This window comes from Corvus hawaiiensis, chromosome 3, assembly GCF_020740725.1.
Source record: "Corvus hawaiiensis isolate bCorHaw1 chromosome 3, bCorHaw1.pri.cur, whole genome shotgun sequence".
NCBI lineage: Eukaryota > Metazoa > Chordata > Aves > Passeriformes > Corvidae > Corvus > Corvus hawaiiensis.
Window position 1 is genome coordinate 93,884,924 of NC_063215.1, and position 17,620 is coordinate 93,902,543.

Genomic DNA, 17,620 nt, shown 5'->3' on the forward strand with positions numbered 1-17,620 from the left:
TAATGGACCTAACACTAAGGCCAGCAGAGACAAAGCATCAGGCCTCCTCTCCAGAATTTAAGGATAACTATTGACACTTCACTGTTAGGTATATTGTTTTATATTTATATTGTTTTACACTTTCTATTTTATATGTAAAATTAATGGGGGTTCTTGGATATAAAAGGAGTATTTGCCTGCCAGGTTCCAAAAACAATTGTGCTGGAAGCATGGAAAGCTTCAGGCAGTGTAAACAAGCACCTGGACTAGACTGATCTAGACTTACCTTTGGCTTGGAACAGGGATACTGAAAGAGATGGACCTTACAAAAATCATCAGCAACTGCTATCACTTTTCGGTTATGGGATCTGACAAGGGCGTTTATGTCTGTCCCATCTGATCCTTCAGGCCAAACTCCTAGAAAGGAGTACAGCAGATATTCAGTAATGGTGGTTTTGGAAACAAATCAACGGGTAATTCATGAACAAAAATAAAACCTATAAAGCTGTGAGAAAAGGCAAGATGAACAAAAGGTAAGACAGAAATTCTGCTAGAAAATGGAATTAAATGCATTAAATGTCATTAATATTTTGTTAGTCTAATGCTGCTTCCCCCACCTTGTTCTCCCAAATCCTGAGTTTCAGCCAGGATAATATCTTGAGCTTAAGATATGTTTCCTGTTCAAAACCTCAGTCTTGTTTAAACCTTATCTTTAGATTAAGTTTGCTGCTTAAACTGGTAACTCTTGATACTGTCATTCATGCACAGACATTTTAAAAGCAGCAGTGATGCTGAAGCATGGGACAAACCCAGGTACTGCACATTATGGTTCTACTGGTTTCTTCTCTGGTTTAATTCATTTCACTTCTTATATTTTAAATCTTAGTATTTGTGTAACTCAAAGAAGACAACTGATTGATGATACTCTGCAAAGAAACCCAGCCCATGCAAGTTTCATAGATGTAAGTGTTGTCAAGTGCTTAAGTACAATTCAGTCTGGTTTTAAATCAAAAGAATGACAGAGATACGTCTAGACAAAAGAATAACAATGTTTGCAAGATGAAAAACACTGATCAAATTTGGGATAGGGGAGACTCTTAACAAAATTTTTTAAATAAAACATAAAGACCTTAGAGATTCCCATAACAAAACAGACAATTCACATCTGGAAGGAAAGCTGAACAAAAGGTAAGCAAGGGATTTTAAGATATTAATTTATGCCAAAGGTACCATGTTTTTAAGCTCAGACTTGGGTTTCTGATTAGGTCTAGGAGTTAGGAGGAGTTTTCCCCTCTCATTTTTCACCCCCGCCCTTAAAAACCCAATCGACCAAGAGGGATGTTGAGTATCAGATATGAAAATATCTTTTTCCTCCCTTACAGCCACTGACTTCAGTAAAATAAAAACCATATGCTGTCTACTGTTTTATACAGCACAAAAAGCCAGCTCAGAATTGCCTTATCTTCTTGTTTTTAAGCAAAATGGCAAATAGCATTTAACTTTAAAGCTGTTTTTTCCCATTCTTCAGTGGGTGGAGTAAGAACTTTATTTTCTCTGAAGAATAACAAAGGCAAAATTGTTGTTAAACTTGTTACAACGCCAGTAAGATGCACTGTCAGTAATTTACTACATAAAGATTTGAAGTGCTAAGGAAAGTATTCAGAAACATTTTAGTGTTCTCACATCAGTGAAATTAAAGTGAAAAAGATATACTATTTAAGAATTTTCAAGTAGTTCAACATGAATGAATTTTACCTTTCCTCATTCATTCTATATATGAAGTACTGTCATCATGTGGGAGTAATAAATGCCTGAAGTTTCAGCTACCACCTTAGGCAGACTCTGACAAAGAACTATGCAATTTCCTCTTATTTTTAATTTCCTCTTCTTTTTAATTTAAGATTAAAAGGACTAATATTCAAGATTGAAGCTTTTATTAAGCATCTTTTATGTTCACAAAGTCCTTTAGCAGCTCCAAAGGTAAGGCAACCTTTTGTCATGACAGCAGGATTTGCTTTCAACGCATCAGGCAAACAAGAAAAAAATCCAAGACATTAATATGGCTGAGTCTTGAGTTCTTAATATAACTGCAAAAATTCTTTATAACTGTAAAAATAACAAAACCCCAAAAATAATAGGACTTTATTATAAGGCATGAAAGCAGCACTTCAATTTTAATAAATTCTGCTAGACAGCAGTAAGCCTCTCAAAAGAATCTGTTCAGACAAAACTGTGGGAAATGTGCAGCAAACCAGAGAGTGACTTCAAGTGTTTGGGGTGCAGAGTGCTGACACTGCTGAGCCAATAGTAATAGCAGCTGCCAAAAGGAGGGATGCTATGCTCATCCAAACCACACTCTTCCATCCTCTTCCTTCTGCTGACAACAGCACGATGCCTGGTCCTATGGCACGATACCCACAGAGCTGAATTGTGGAACACATACCCCCCACCAAAGCCCAGATCCCACAAACTTAAACCTCTCTCTTGAATATCAGTGAGCAGCCCCTGGCTTGCCTGGATCCCTGAGCCAGCTGACCCTTGGGTCAAAGCCAGACTAGCTAATACCTGATAGGTTGGCTTAGCTGCACTGTCTGATTTAATGGGAAAATACTTCCCTTTGTCTGAGGCAAAACAGTAATTTTAAGATTCTGCAAAGGGTGTCAGACTAACAGACAGTACAAAATTAGGGCGTGATGAATCTTGGCTAGGAAGTTTAAATATATTCTGTTCTGCCCAGAATACCACTACACTATCAACTTTATCTACTTTATTCCCAGGTCCTCCAGCACACTGAAGATTTTGAGACCAGTTGAGACTAATTAAAAACTTAATTCAGAGTGCTTAAAGTTTGTATTAATCCAAAAGAGAATGCACACAGGATCAGGAAACTTACCCACTTTCTAAAAGCAAAAAGTAAAATGGGTTTTCAAAACAGTGGTTATGGGAGCTGTTCAAGCTCAGCCTGGCCCCAGTCAGTAATAGCAGCTTCTATCTAACAGCTGTTAAAAAGACAAAGCCAGTGGTCTAGATGTGAAACCAAACTCTTTCTGCACTCCCACATCTCACCTTCTCATGTCAGGAGTAAAGGACACTTCTGAGAAAGCCCAGGGATTCTGCTCTACCACCAAATGTAGTGGTAAAAGTTCAGCTGTAACAGAGTGTGCTACCTCCATGTTTCTGATAGATTTAAGTACTCTGCAAAAGACTGTAAAATGTTTCAGCTCCAAGCCTATTTCAGAAGGAATATGCAGTCCTTACAAAGTGTTTTCCTTGCCCCCATAGAAGTACATCATATTATTATCAGTTTTGCTTTTCACTTTCTGTGGCATCTCCTGAATCTTCTGATACTCCATTTTAAAAAAGGCTTTTGTGCTGCACTATTATTTCAGTCACAGTAGCAAAGCCAGTGAAGAAATGACTGCTGTGGTCCAATTCCTTGTTAGCCTAGGCTAACATGAACAGAGCATCAGGAGGATACACCCATCCACCTTCTACTTCACCCAGACACACTGAATAAAAACACCTACAAATACACAGTCTGGTTCACAGTTCTCAGGCTAATGGAAGCCAATATTTTCATCAAACTAGCAATAAGTAACAGTACTCAGCTCCAGAAAGAGCATGCTCATGTTTATTTCTGCTACCTACCAAGCTCCAAAGAACTCAGAAATATTTATGCAGTCTATCAACTAGCCAGCTTCCTTCTCTGATCCCTTTATTTTTCCTACTCTGTCTCAAATCTTTGGTATCCAAAAAGGAAATCATGTCTGGTTATTAAGCAACAAATGCCCTCCACCCAACCAGTACGCCACACAAGTGTGCCAGTGTTAGCCCTCACACCAACTTCAATCCTTGCCCTTGAACATGCACGAGAGGGGTCAGAAGCTACAGAAAGGATTCACACTTCACTAATTTTCTTCTACCCTACATGTAAACTGGTATACAAAGTTGAACTCCTAGTAGCTGTGAAGAGAAGATTTGTAGACCTAATCCTCACCTCTAAAGGATTTGCTAATTCACTTGCTTTTGGTATTTCCATCAACATGAAGAACAGAGGCAGGTGCCTAATCTCAGTGGTGGAAGAGATGTTCAGCACCCTGCTCACACAACTTCACTGGGAGGCTGAACCTTACTTTTAAACCCCTCACAGAGGGGGTCCTCATTTATGGCCAACAAAGCTGCCTTCAGCAAAAGCAATTTGAACTGTTTTGCCACAGTCTAAAACAGTACTATTAAAACCAGATCTGTCAGCTTTTTAAACTGTGTTTGTACATTTTAAAAATAAACTACTAGGTAAAAAACTGTTTAAAGCATTTTTACTCTTTACGAACAGAGTATATTACTCACCTTTGACTACAGGTATCAAAGTGCTGTCATGATTTTAAGTTATGAACTATAACCTACACTCATGCACTCTTGCTCCTGTCCCCAAACAAGGTAAGCAAAGGAGAATGCACATGTGCCATAAAAGCTTTTTGCTTCAGCTCCTCCAACACTGGTAGCCAAAAATGACTGTGGGAGAGTCAATCCCCAAACTTCAAGAACTAAACAGAAATCAATTGTACATTGTCTATAGAACACTTGGTGCACTTTATCACAGACAAATATTGTGGTCAGTCACTTTGGTCTGTGATCTCAGCACCATCCCTTAATAATCATTAACAGTGTACTTCTAATGACAAACTGAAGCAAACAAACACAACAGCAAAGCGTTAGTAGCTTAAAAGTAAGTTAAACAGTGCTTACCAAACACCTGGAAGCCTAGCACACAAGTGTACGTTGTCCAATCTATATCCTTACAGTCAGAACGATTCCTGATTAGCTTACAGCCACTTGGAATGTCCCCTATAAAAAAAAAGTGAATGATGAGTTATGCAATGCAAAATTTTATTTACATATGTGCTCTTTGAAGAGATGCTAATGGAGAAAAGAAATGCATCTTAAATCCAACCTGGAATTACATTGTAGGAGCGAAGACAGACCAGCACTCTTTTATCAAACTCCAGATACTTGAAGCTTTACTTGGTTTTTATGAGTCATATTTACTTCTCATTTCCTTCTTCTGATAGCATAACCTCAAAAACACTTCCCTGCAATTTAAGTACTCTGCTACTAACTCTACAAAATGCTTTAATAGAGTCTTTAATATAATAATTTCTTCTTCCTACCAGCTCCACTGATGTGCTAAAATTCAATAAATCATTCAGGAAGCTGTGCTTTTAAAACAGTGAGCAACTACTGCCAGAGAAGCCTTAGAGTACTTTTCAACTTTTAACTAGAAAAGGAAAGGTTGTCTTGCAATACACCAAGCCAGTAATAATGGGTCACGGCTCTTTCCTTCCCTACACATGAAATTATAAGCACCAACACTTCCTTTTGATAGACTGCACTATCTAGATTTGAAACCTAAGTTTTTACAGGCAGAAAAACCATGTTAAGGTGACAGACATTTAAACTGCTGGCTATTCTTGCCTGTACAGGGAAAATACTACAATCCTCTTGGATCTAGTTAAAGCCATAGGAAGACAAGAGTAAAAAAACAATTTAAAAGCAGACTGACATGCACTACTCAGGTTGAACTTCTGGCATAACCACTATGTGTTATATTCATATTTTCACATATTAAAAAAAGACAAACACAAAAACATTATTACCACTAACTCATTAAACTCATTACTGCTTTTCTTAGTTTCCACCACCACCAGCCAAGACAAAGTTTCAAACAAGAAACCCCAGAAGAGAACTGTGGCACAGGCCCACTGATTTTATTCCCCCAAAATAACTGGTATTGTTGACACTAATTAGACAACTGTATATATTATTTTCAATCTACAGAACTTTTGGCCAACATCAACCCGTAGAGACACTTGTTCTGTAAATTCTATGCTGTTAAACTGATTTATGACCTTGTAAAGAAGTAAGCTATATTTGGCATTGCCATTAGGTAATACACAGCTCTGAATAACATCAAGATATCAGGTTACACAAGTTCAAATCAGTCCCTTTGTCAGTAAGCATTTTGTACAGTCGTGATCAAACACACTTTTCTAAATACTCTGACAGCTAATACATATTTCTGTTTCCAGTGTACTTAATTTCATACTTACAGTATAGTATTTCATAGTCTCCTGAGTTTGACATTATATACTTGTTGTCCGGGGACCAGTCAAGGTGTGTAATATAGCTGGAATGTCCCTGAAGAAGAATACAGTAACACCAGTGTGAAACACTTGATTTTAAAGTGAAGCAGAAGTTGCCCCCACAGATGGGACAGCTAACAGCAAAAAAAAATCACCTTCCCACCAACTCCAGGTCTGCTGCAGTTCACTTGTGCTCCTTTAAAGGCTCCTTACTCACAGTGCCACACTGGCTAACAGCTAAACAAAGGCAGACTGGGCATCGTGCCTCTGCCACACTCCCTTGTAAATCCCAGCCCTCCTGGACTCCAGAATGATTTACTCCTAGAAGGCATGATGCTAAACTATGGATGGACTCCAGTTTATACTGGAATTAAGAACATAAGACATTGCTGCTAATTGAGAAAAGCAAGTAACTTGCACAGGATCAGTTTTAGATCCTAACAAAGAAGTGACAGATAGGACTTTTTTTTTCTCTATCCATTTAAAACAACTTCCATTAAATGCACACTCAGGCAAATAACCCTTGCTCATCCTAAAACCTTAGGATACCTTGGTTAACAACCACCATGCAGAAGTACAAGATCAGGGACTGGTGTTACAAGAATACACTTCAAAGCTTGGTGAAAGTTTCTGCTGTGCTTTTTACACTGCAACATGTTAGCACCAGCTTTGAAAGGTGTCTGTCCTATAGGCACTGGGTCATCTATATTAAGAATTAAAACCCTTTGGTCTAGTTGTTTAGTTATCACCATCAAGAGCACACTGAGGGTTAAACACCCCGCTTTGGTTTTGAGGAAGATGATACATGCAGCTGGACAGAGTATTTTTTCTGTGCCCAGAAGTTTTTTGAAGGAAGTAAGAGTAATAATAATAGTAATAATCAAGCTATGAAAGGCTCCAGAGAAGCCACAAATTGATAAAAGGTAGACATCATGTGTAGGGAATTAATAAAAGTAATGTCCATGTCACTCTTCCACCCTTCTGTTTCTTCTCACTGCTCCTTTTCCCCTTGCAAGATCATCCATTTTCTCCCCTTCAGTCATTCTGCCAGGCAACCAACTGCCACTTTCTTGACTGATAGGTGTCAATCCACGGCCTTCCCTCAGTGGGCATTATGAACAAGGTGTCCCTCAACCCCCACAGGGTCTCTTGGCCCAGCCTGCAGTAGCCACGCCAGGGCCATGCAGAAGCTCTGCCCTGGCTGCTGTGCCACCCACCATGCCAACTTCTTCCTCAGAGAACTCTAAGAGATCCTGATCGCTTCCAGAATTACATGGAGAAATACACCCCTGTCCCATCTCCCCAGGCCCAGATACTCTGTGAGAGACTGCAAAAACATTTAGGAGAAAAACTGCCCTTTATGATTTGTTTACTTATGAGGTAGCCTCTGCCTCAAGCAGAGGAATTGTGTATTGACATAACTGGTTTGCAGTCAAGGGTGACACACGTGATACTGACATGCAAACCCGGTATTAAAAAAAAGAAGTGCACAATTGGCTAGGATTTTCCTCTCCCCCCCTTATTTTCCAAGCCTTCCAATTTGCAATCGAACTCCAACATGGAAAAGAATTGGTCAGTCATTTACTAAATCCTGCCAGACATTTGGCAGCTGTTAAAATTCCTGGGGGCAGCAGTGGGGGAAGGAACAAAGCAATTGCCCAGGGGGCTCCAGGCTGCAAAATCCCTTCAGGCAAGTGATCACCATATGATGAACTGGAACACAACATTGTTATCATATTTTCAGTAGGAGGATCCCGTTTTCTATTAAAATCTTTCTTTGGCAGCTGCCCACCAATAAGGCAACATTTTAGTCTCTCCTTTTCTGTACCTTTATATACAATGAATGCAATTATTCATGTTATCACCAGCTAAGAAAACTATCTGACTAAATGGAAACTCTTTCCTCCATTGGCAGTGTTTATCTGTTTCAGACTTCAGTGCTGCGAAGTTCAAAATGCCTACAGCCTCTAGAACAGGCACACTGATCATTTCAGGTTAAATCCAGCGTACCAAGTACTTCAGAGTGGCTGTCTGTGTGGCTTTCACCCCACAGCCCTCTGAGTAAATGCACAGCACTTACTCCTCCTTTGCTAAAGATATCTCTGATGCAAGGCAAACGGAGAGAGCACCAGCTACCGGGAACTGCTGACGTGCTGCAAGTTCAGCCCCAGCCCATAGCCTCACACTGCTGACTGCATAGCTGGAGCCCTCAAAAAACAGCTGCACTAGTCAAAATGGTTGTTTTGGCTCATCTGAAGTTCTGATCATAGCCAACACTATCCCTCACTGTGGAAGCAGGCCCACAGGTCACAGATTTGCCTCTCTAGCAGCAGCAGAATGCCTAGTTGTGACTGAGAGGGGATTTAAACCTAACAGTGGGCATACAGCCCTTATGCACCAGCTAATGCTGGTTCAGTAGATAAAATCCTTCTGAAAGAATTCAAATAATGTATTCAAGCTGGAAGAAGCAACCAGAAGTTGACTACCAGGAGGACTGAGTCATACTATCTGGAGGTCACCCGTGAGGCTACTGAATGACAGAATGCCAGAAGGATGCAGTGCCAGGAGAGCGCTCCGGGTCCTGAGCATGCCTGGCTGTCTCCCTGCTTAGCATCAAGCTGGTATGGACCCGCCAGGATGCTGGCAGGGAGCATAGGGGAGGCTCAGGGCAAGCGAAATGGGATCACCAGCCTCGCAGTGAGCTCCAGGCAGCTCCACGTGGCTGCCTTCTGCACTGGCTGGGAGGGGCAGGGAGCTCAGCTCTGACACTAATCATGCTGCTGCTTCTGTATTCTACATGCAGTCACTCACACTGAAATGAGAACGATAACAGAAATCTGCTCTGAAGCCTGGACACTTCTGCCTGGGTATAACAATGCTCAGTTCTCCCACACCAGTTTTTACAAACCCCTTTCCTGCCAAGGCAACAGGATAGAGGGACATACAGATGTTGGTTTAAATTGCAATATGCTCTGTCCACATGCATAATAATGATCTTATACGTCTTCAAAAAACTCACAGAGACCTTGAAATACATAGCAAGCTAAATATTATGTATGTTAGGATTAGCTATCTCCAAGTGATTTTATATTCTGTGGTTAAAAAAATAAGTGATGAGGTGAAATGCTGTACTGAGGTGCAGACATCCACTGCCATCCCCACCAGCCCTACTGGGGCCCTGGTCTGAGCTCCCTGTGGGCTCTGCCCTTTCCCCACTGCGTGAGCTCAGGCAGGGATAGGGCAAACCCAGTGCTGCTGCCTGCCCTGGCAGCCCTGTGCCCCCCACAACAGCTGCACACAGGCTGCTCCGACCCCAGTGCTCTAGCAACGTGTGTCACACTTCAAAGGTGAACCTATTCTTACGATATAATTTGCAAATCCCATTAAGTTTCACTTTTTCGTTATGTACATATTTCTACTAACCTAAAGAGATGGCTGAACTTAAGGCCAGAATGTTAGATAACTAAACACCTATGGAAAAAAACAGTATGTCTTTTTAGCACTCAGACAACCTCATCCAAGTGTAACAATAACAACAAACTCCATTACCTGTGCTACACTTAGATCTATTTACCCTGGACCATATCCCTCAAGTTCAAATTTTGTAGTAAGAATTACAACTGAAATCAGTGTATATTTGCAGCCTCCAAGACTACATATTCTAATGGAATTACACCACCCTAATATTATGTTGGTTCAAAAAGTACTTTACCAATAGGAGGAAAATATCCCCAAACAAATGTAGTATTTTCCTTGAACAAGTTGCAGCATATAGGTACAAGGCATTTCTCCAACTTACTGCTAATTTCCCATTTCAGAGAAAAAAGGCAATAGCCTGATAAATTAGTTATATCTGATGCAAAAGCAATCACTGCACACTAAGAGCTGCAGCACCCATCAGAGACTGAAGTTTAAAATCAATCAAATGCTGAAAAAACCCCTATAAAACATATAACCAAAAGGGAAAAACATCAATCTGGAGAGAGTTTTCACTGCTTAACATCTAAATGTATGTGTAACAGCAAAATGCATGTACATAATGCAATGATCATGTAAATGATTATACATGCTCCAAAACTTACAGTGCATTTTCCATATCTGCTATACTTTCTTCCATTTTCTGTTACTACGTAGAGGTAAATAAAGTTGTCATGGGATCCAACTGCAAGTAAGGTGCCATCTACAATACAGAATATTTGATATGAATAAATAGAATATTTGCCTTGTGAAGTTTAATTATTTAAGGTTTATTGCTAAGACAACAGTCTCAGTTAAACTACTCCTTATGAATTGTACTGAAGGATTCATAGCTGTTTACACTACGTTGCTTTTCAGCTGTATCTGTTTACTTTGTGGGTATGTGTTTTGGACAAGTTCTTTCACTTCTGCTGTTTTCTAGAATAAGTGTTCAGTGGACAGGATATAAACCCTCAGACTGCACGGGATTTCTGAAAGCTGTTGACAACAGGCAGACTTGAGTTTTATGCATCATAAAAATGCAGAAGAGTATTTACAGATAGCTTAACTTTGGAGGTGTGGACTGCATATAAATCAGCACTAGATGTCTAAAGATGTGGAACATTCAAACATTATAAGCATTTTTCTATTCTACTTTGTCTCCTTTTAAAAAATGTATGTGGACAAGAGCTGCCATAAATTACAATCAAACACCTCTAGTGTCAATGAACATCAGTGATTTAAAATAAATTGCTGTGCTTGGCACATGTGGCAGCAGCAGAGGAACATTTTGCTCACTGACATGGCATGTGAGCCAAAAGCAAACAAGAAAAAGATTTACAAGGGTGTTCTTCCATCCTGTTTTAACAGAGAGGAGTCAGCCTCTGCTGATTTGTCATGTCACATCTAAAGAGGAGACTCAACAGTGGTTTGGACTCCATGTAATCCCAGAGCAAACACTTGACAAACAGCTCTGATTTTCAGACAGACACGAACTTAGTTTTATGGGTTTGCATTATTAAATTTGAAAATTAACTGAGAAGGATATTAAAATTTCACTGAAATATTAAGCTTTTTACAGACCTTTCTGCTAACCTGTCAACCATTTAGTTGAGAACTTTTTTTTGGGGGGGAGCAAAGCTAACATTTATAATAACAGCAGAGTTTAACATGAAGAAAAGGCTGAGAAAGGTGATGGTGATGCTTGCAGTTACAAAATTCCAGGATTTAGCCCACACAAACAAATCTGCAAGCAAATCCTCAGTTACATATTAAGCATCTGAAATCATTTTTTCAAAGCTGTGTCTTTTCTAATGCCTGGGGACTAGTTTAAAACCACTTAACAGAACATCCATCTGGTTTATCAGAATTACTCTGACTGTACAAGTCTGCCTACCTACTGAGTAGCGCATCACTGAAAGCTGTTCGTTGCCATCAGTGTGTATTGAAACCAGATCCCTCGTTTCTGCATCCAAAACAAACCACCTAGAGAGAGAAGAATTCCAGTAAGTACCACTTCCACTAAACAAACAAAAAAAAATAAACAAACAAAAGAGCCTGCTTTCATCTTCTTATGGTAGCCCCTCAAGGGCAGCAGAGAGAACATCTGTTTTTAATGGAACACTTTTCTGGTTCACAAAGCAATACAAGTTTCAGTGAACAATACATAAAAGATTCTAAATACCATTCAATTTTTATCCCTTCCCTGAACACTGTAATAATCACCAAAATGTCCACTGGATGATAAACATGCCACTAAACAAATAATATGACTGCATCTTATCATCATTCAGCCTACAGCTGAATTTCATTCCACTTCTTCCCTACCTTGAAGATAAGTTTTTATATCAAAACTGATCTTTCAATTTTCATAAAGGAAAGTTAAAAAAAAAAATAGAAGTAGTAGATGGAAGTGTAAAACATTTCCATACTCATTGTAAACACAAATTATATTCTAGTCTGGTATTTTTCTCTCAATCCTTTTCATTTCTATGAATAATTTTATTAACCTAAGAAGGAATAACCAACCATTCACTAGAATTTGATGGTTCATAAACTAGCATTTTATTTTCTATTTCTTGCTTGGATGATTACTAAGGTGATTAATTGCATTTTTTATTATTTAACAATAACTTTTAACCTGCAGTTTATTACTTATGAGGCATACATGAAACACCCACAGATGCTTACAAAAACTTACTGGCACATAGACCAAAATGGACAGCAAGATGTGCGAGATAACAGAACCTGAGCATTTTACCATGGGTCTGATGCCCACCTAACTCCTGAATACAGTGAACATTAGCAACACAGAGACAATGACAATTTAATAAAAATATGCATTCATACATGCAGATCACAAAACCAGGTGTCAATATGGCTGAATACATTGAAGCTGTACTCAGAATTTAATCTCTTTGCTCCAAACCTCTGGTCTCACAGCCATGTACATATGCCACAGGCAGGTTTCTATCCCTAATGGCAAATGGCAAGCTCACACACTGTGGAAATGAGCAAGGGGATTCCACCCTCTGTCTCCTAGTGAACTCAGTGGAACATTGCTAAACCTAGGACCATTTATCCCATAACAAAGCTGTAAAATGAACTCCAGGAACAACATCACTCATTGCTTTCTGTGGGTGGGGATGAGATTCCAGCTTGTGCTCCTCCGGTGTCCGACAGCTAGGCATCTGGAAAGCAGCCTGGTCCCAATGGCTTAAAACCAGCTTGTGGTTAGAGAACCACATGAAAGAAATCAAACTGAACAACCATAAAAACACCCCAACCCCACACGCCACAGACTGCTGAAAGCAGGTAATGTGTAGCTCTACAGGCCTGGCTTATCTCCTTGTGGCTCTGGCTTACACTAACCTGGCCCTTCAGCCTTCAGTTTTCTTACCAAACGTTAGCACTTCTGTTAGAATCTTGTTAGTCTTTTTTTCCACAGTGCCTTTGAATACTAATATGCTTAGTACTCTAGATATTCTACATGATTAGACACAGAAAGGTCTACTTCCCTGCAAATAGTGCCACTGGAAGCATGGCAAAAGGATCTGAATACTGCCTTGAAAAAAATCTTTTTTAGCTTTCCAGCTGTGCCTTTTCAGCAAGCAGCAAGATCCACAAAAAATAATTAGTACTCCCAAACAACTGATGATCAGGTCCACAAGTGGGTATTTAAAGAAGTGGTAACAAAACCTGCAGTAGACCCTTTGCAGACAGCCCAAAAGGGGAAATGATACTAAAACATTTATCATGGGAAGAGATATGTGAAAAACCCACCAAAAGCCTGATGCTTGGCTGATAAAAAACACACTACTGTGAAGCAACAGACAAGAATGGGAAAAAAGGTAGAAAATTCAGTTTTCTTTTGATGTCACAATTTTAACCATCAAACCCAACTTTCTTAGTGCTCCATTCCTTGCCCCTGTCTTACTGACCTCTGTACAGAAAGCTGAGCAGCTCTAGAATGGTAACAGACACATGCAAGGTTTGGGTTTACTGAGTTCTAAATAGATTAGACTCATTTAATACTTGCTTTAAGATTTTTAGGCTATTAATAAAATTATTAAAAGATGTGTTATGGGTTTGAGATTATTTTTTCCTATGTTAATCGAGATATATCATGCAGCCCTCATTCCTTGGGAAATAACTCCCTTGGACCAGATTTTCTGGCACAGAAAGCACTGCATGATGCTGCTGGGTAGGCAGTAATTTTAAAACTGTTTTGTTTATCTTGACTCAACTCCATTTATTTCTCATCCACTTATAAACTTACCAGGTCTCACTTCAGTTCAGTTTCATTTGTGTATCTCAAACCCATCATTGAATCATACAATTTCAGAACACACTAAAATATAATGGTGAAAATATAACTGCTTAAAAACCCTTTTTACTGAGGGTAAAGAAAACCCAAAAAAACCCCAAGGCCATCATCATAAACTTCTTGAATACAGTATAAACTGGTTGCCTCAAGTAAATTAAAAATAAGAATTTAAACTGAATGTACCAAACTTAAAATATAACACTAAATGCTCCAGGAGAGGGGAAAAAAAGTCAACCAAAAGCAACAGACTGAATGCTCTGGCCATGCAATGTGGCCTTGACTGTGCTTTAATGTAAGTTCAAAAGTGGCTGAAAACTCTGAAGAAACATAGCCTGACCTTCTTTTCCCTGTTTCAAGTACTCTTAGGCCTGTATCTTCTGCTCTGTTTAATGAAGATAGAAACACGTGTTCAATTTAACGTTTATAATTGTAAAATGGAAAGGTTCAATGTGGTAATCAAACATACAAGAGCTCAGCAAGGTTTTTACTAGAAGGTAAACTTGGTTTTATAGCCTGATATTATACCTAATGAATTTAGTGCAGATTGCATCTTCATCTTGGAGAAAAAAAAACCCTAAAAACATTTAGCATTTCTTTTTTTCCAGGAAATTTTAAGAGTGTTGCATATGCTCAGCAGTTTCTAAAAACCAAACTTCAAATGGTTTTCAGGCATGTGGTTAGGTATAAAAAACCTTCTAGTTGGCAAATTAAACACACACAAAAAAATCCCGATTTTCTTACATGCATTAGGCATTATTTTATCATCAAGATGTCAACCATGAGGTATAACTGAAAAACAGAACAAAAATGCTAGTAGATTTAATATGGGCTCCTCTCACCTTTCTAATGCTAAGAACATCCTGTTTTTTCTTTTAACTGGTACATTGGTACTCCCTTCCTGGGAGATTTTACCAAGCCAGAGTTTGACTGTGAAATAACTTTTTTCCCCCACTGTAAGAAGCCCAAGTTAAAATGATTCAGTTTGTGCTTTGAGAGCTTGCAAAGGCACAATGACTTCAGGAAGAATAGGGACAGTTCAGTATCACTTCAGTGCAGCAATGTGCCATGCTGAACTCTGTCTTACACAGAAATGAAAATACCAGTCTGTTCACTTGCCTCTCCACCTCAGTTTAAAAGGTTGCAAGTGTTTGACCTGGGAAAGACAAGAACTGTACTGTACCTGTCTTACAAAGAAATGTAACATGCACATAACATTGAAATATAGGATACTTGGAAAAGACAACAAGGAGTTCTCATGGAAATCACTGCAAAAAAAAAAGGTTTAAAAAACCAAAAATCAAGATCTGGGCTTTCATTTAAAGAGTTCTTAAAAAACCAAACCAGTTTAACAATAATCAAACAATTCTTCTGTCCTCGTCTAACGCATACAAGGTGCTCTCCCCCTTCTGCCATGCTTTTTAGGTTCCACAACCTCAAGCAGAAAGAATAAAAAGCAAATGAATTCCAGTTTTAAGGTGCACTGTATTAAACTGTCTCCTTTACACTTCCTGTCATCACAGCTCAGCTGGAAGTGGCTTACCTGCCCGAGTGTGTTCCTATGGCGACCACTGCTCCGCTGGGATGGAAATCTGCACAGTGCCCCGGTTCCTGAACAGAGAGGCACACACACATTATTCCCCCACTGAGGGCCAAATGCTCCTTACACCAAAGCTATCCTAAAGTCTGAGCTGAGCTGACACAGGAAAACCAATCACTTAGCAGCACACTAATCCTCAGACAGCTCATCTCTCAGTGCATCAGTGACATACACTGCAAGACCACCTTGTGAGTGAAAGGCCTAAATTTCTGTGTAAAAATAATTTTGCTTGGATATTAGCAGAGGACTAGCCAAACTATGAAATGAATGACAGTAAGGAAAGAACATCTAAAGCCAAATCTATGATACCCTCTTCAGATTGTTTGAATAACAGGGGGAAAAAAAAAAACCTGTAATAAGAATAAAGGACTAAGATTTATTTGAGTTGGCTTGTCAAAATAACATCAAGCAATGGTAAACAGATTACATCTAACACAATGTCTGATGAGCCTTGTTAAGTTTATCAAAGCTTCCAGATAGCTGTTTTTAATAGCATAACTATAGGATTTTTGTTTGTAATCAGGCAGGACAAGAGTGTTTCAGAAACTGAATGCTTTTTCCTACTTTCTAGCTTCATACTTAAATTAAAGGATTGACATACATCTAGCAGCCTGGTCCATTCCAGTGTGTGGTCCACAGAGTTCCACATACAAACTTGCCTATCTTGGGCACATGTTAAGAATAAGTCTTTGAAAGGATGAGATGCCAGTCCCCAGAGTTCATCTGTATGTCCCTAGGAAGAAACCACATGTGATTTAACAATGAATAAAATGAAGAGTCTCCAAATAACACACCAGCAGAAAAAACCTTTACATTTTTGGGTTATAGTTTAAAAAAACAAGTTATGCTCACCTGTACCTCTACTACGAAACCATCATTAAATGTTCCCCTCAAAACAAAGTTTCGTGAAGTACCCACTAAAAATTGATCAGCTTTTCCTTCTGCTACTGCTCTGATCGTTCCATACTGGTCAGGAACCTGGGAAAAGAAACATCTGTCAAACCACATCAGCCATCTTGATAGGTGCCTAATTTTGGCGGCCACAAAGAGCACAGCGACAGTACCAGAACTGGAGTTGTCGCAGCAAAAAGGAACAAGCCATGTATAACATCAATCAGGGCATGACCTGAAACCTCCCTCATCTATTTGTTCAGTACAGGCATACAAGAAGATCTTACTCCAAGACAATCACAGTTAATGTCATTTAAATAACCTCAGTAAAAAAAATTACAACTTCTATTACATAGCTTTTAAGTGTCAAATTCACTAAAACAAATGCACTCCACAGCCTTACAACTCATCTTAAAAGGAAAGGAATAATACACAGTTACTATTTACTTTCCAAAACACACTTTGAAAAACAAGAAGAAACTTGTAGCACACAGTAAATGCTTCCTGATTTTCTTAATGTTTCCTGATTAGCCTGAAGTAAATGTTCATATGCCCTATGTCAGCAATGACTCTGAATTTTAATGACTTTGTTTATTGCAGGCTTGATTTCTAATACACTGCTTTATTTTACAGTGTGCAATTGTTTGTTTTCTAAATGATTTATCTGAGAAAATACACTAATATTAGCCACATAAGATAGAAAAATCAATCTCTCAGGGTTCTGGTAACATAAAAATTAGCTTTAAAGTAACATAATTAACAAAAGGGAAACAGAGACACTGATATGAACAGAGTGTGTTACTTAAGCCTAAGAATTGTATATGATAGTCAGTGCTCACTTTCTCAGCCATGTTTTCTAAATGTCAGCATTGGATTCAAGTCAGTAGCAAATTCTAGACTGAACTTACATAAGTGTTAAGAAAAAAATGCTGCTATAAATGGACAATAGGTAAGTGGAGTAAACCAGTGTTTAAGGAACTGTTTAAGGAGAACACATTATTTCAAGATAAGGGAAAAGAAAAAAGTTTTTTAAAATCCAAACTACACAACTTTTTCCAGTTCATCCCCACTGACCTAGCACTAGCATATAGTCAAATCACAAAGAACAGACATACTCACTGAACACCTGGTTTAGGATAAATTTAAAAGAAGTTCCTCATCATAGCTTATTAATAATTAATTACAGAATTCCAATATGTATCCTACCACTTGTTTACCTTATGTCAAATA

At 38.9% G+C, this 17,620-nt stretch overlaps 1 protein-coding gene across 7 annotated transcripts in view; it reads right to left on the reverse strand.

Moving 5' to 3' along the window:
• EML4 (EMAP like 4) overlaps positions 1 to 17,620 on the reverse strand; it is a 149,100-nt gene that overhangs the window by 3,052 nt on the left and 128,428 nt on the right. For all 7 annotated transcript variants that reach the window (XM_048296813.1, XM_048296814.1, XM_048296811.1 and 4 more), the window contains 8 exons: positions 16,352 to 16,477; positions 16,101 to 16,232; positions 15,443 to 15,510; positions 11,473 to 11,561; positions 10,202 to 10,299; positions 6,087 to 6,174; positions 4,726 to 4,824; positions 266 to 396 (listed from right to left, as the gene is read on the reverse strand). In XM_048296813.1, the coding sequence (XP_048152770.1) occupies positions 266 to 396; positions 4,726 to 4,824; positions 6,087 to 6,174; positions 10,202 to 10,299; positions 11,473 to 11,561; positions 15,443 to 15,510; positions 16,101 to 16,232; positions 16,352 to 16,477 (831 nt within the window). The remainder of the gene's footprint in view (positions 1 to 265; positions 397 to 4,725; positions 4,825 to 6,086; positions 6,175 to 10,201; positions 10,300 to 11,472; positions 11,562 to 15,442; positions 15,511 to 16,100; positions 16,233 to 16,351; positions 16,478 to 17,620) is intronic.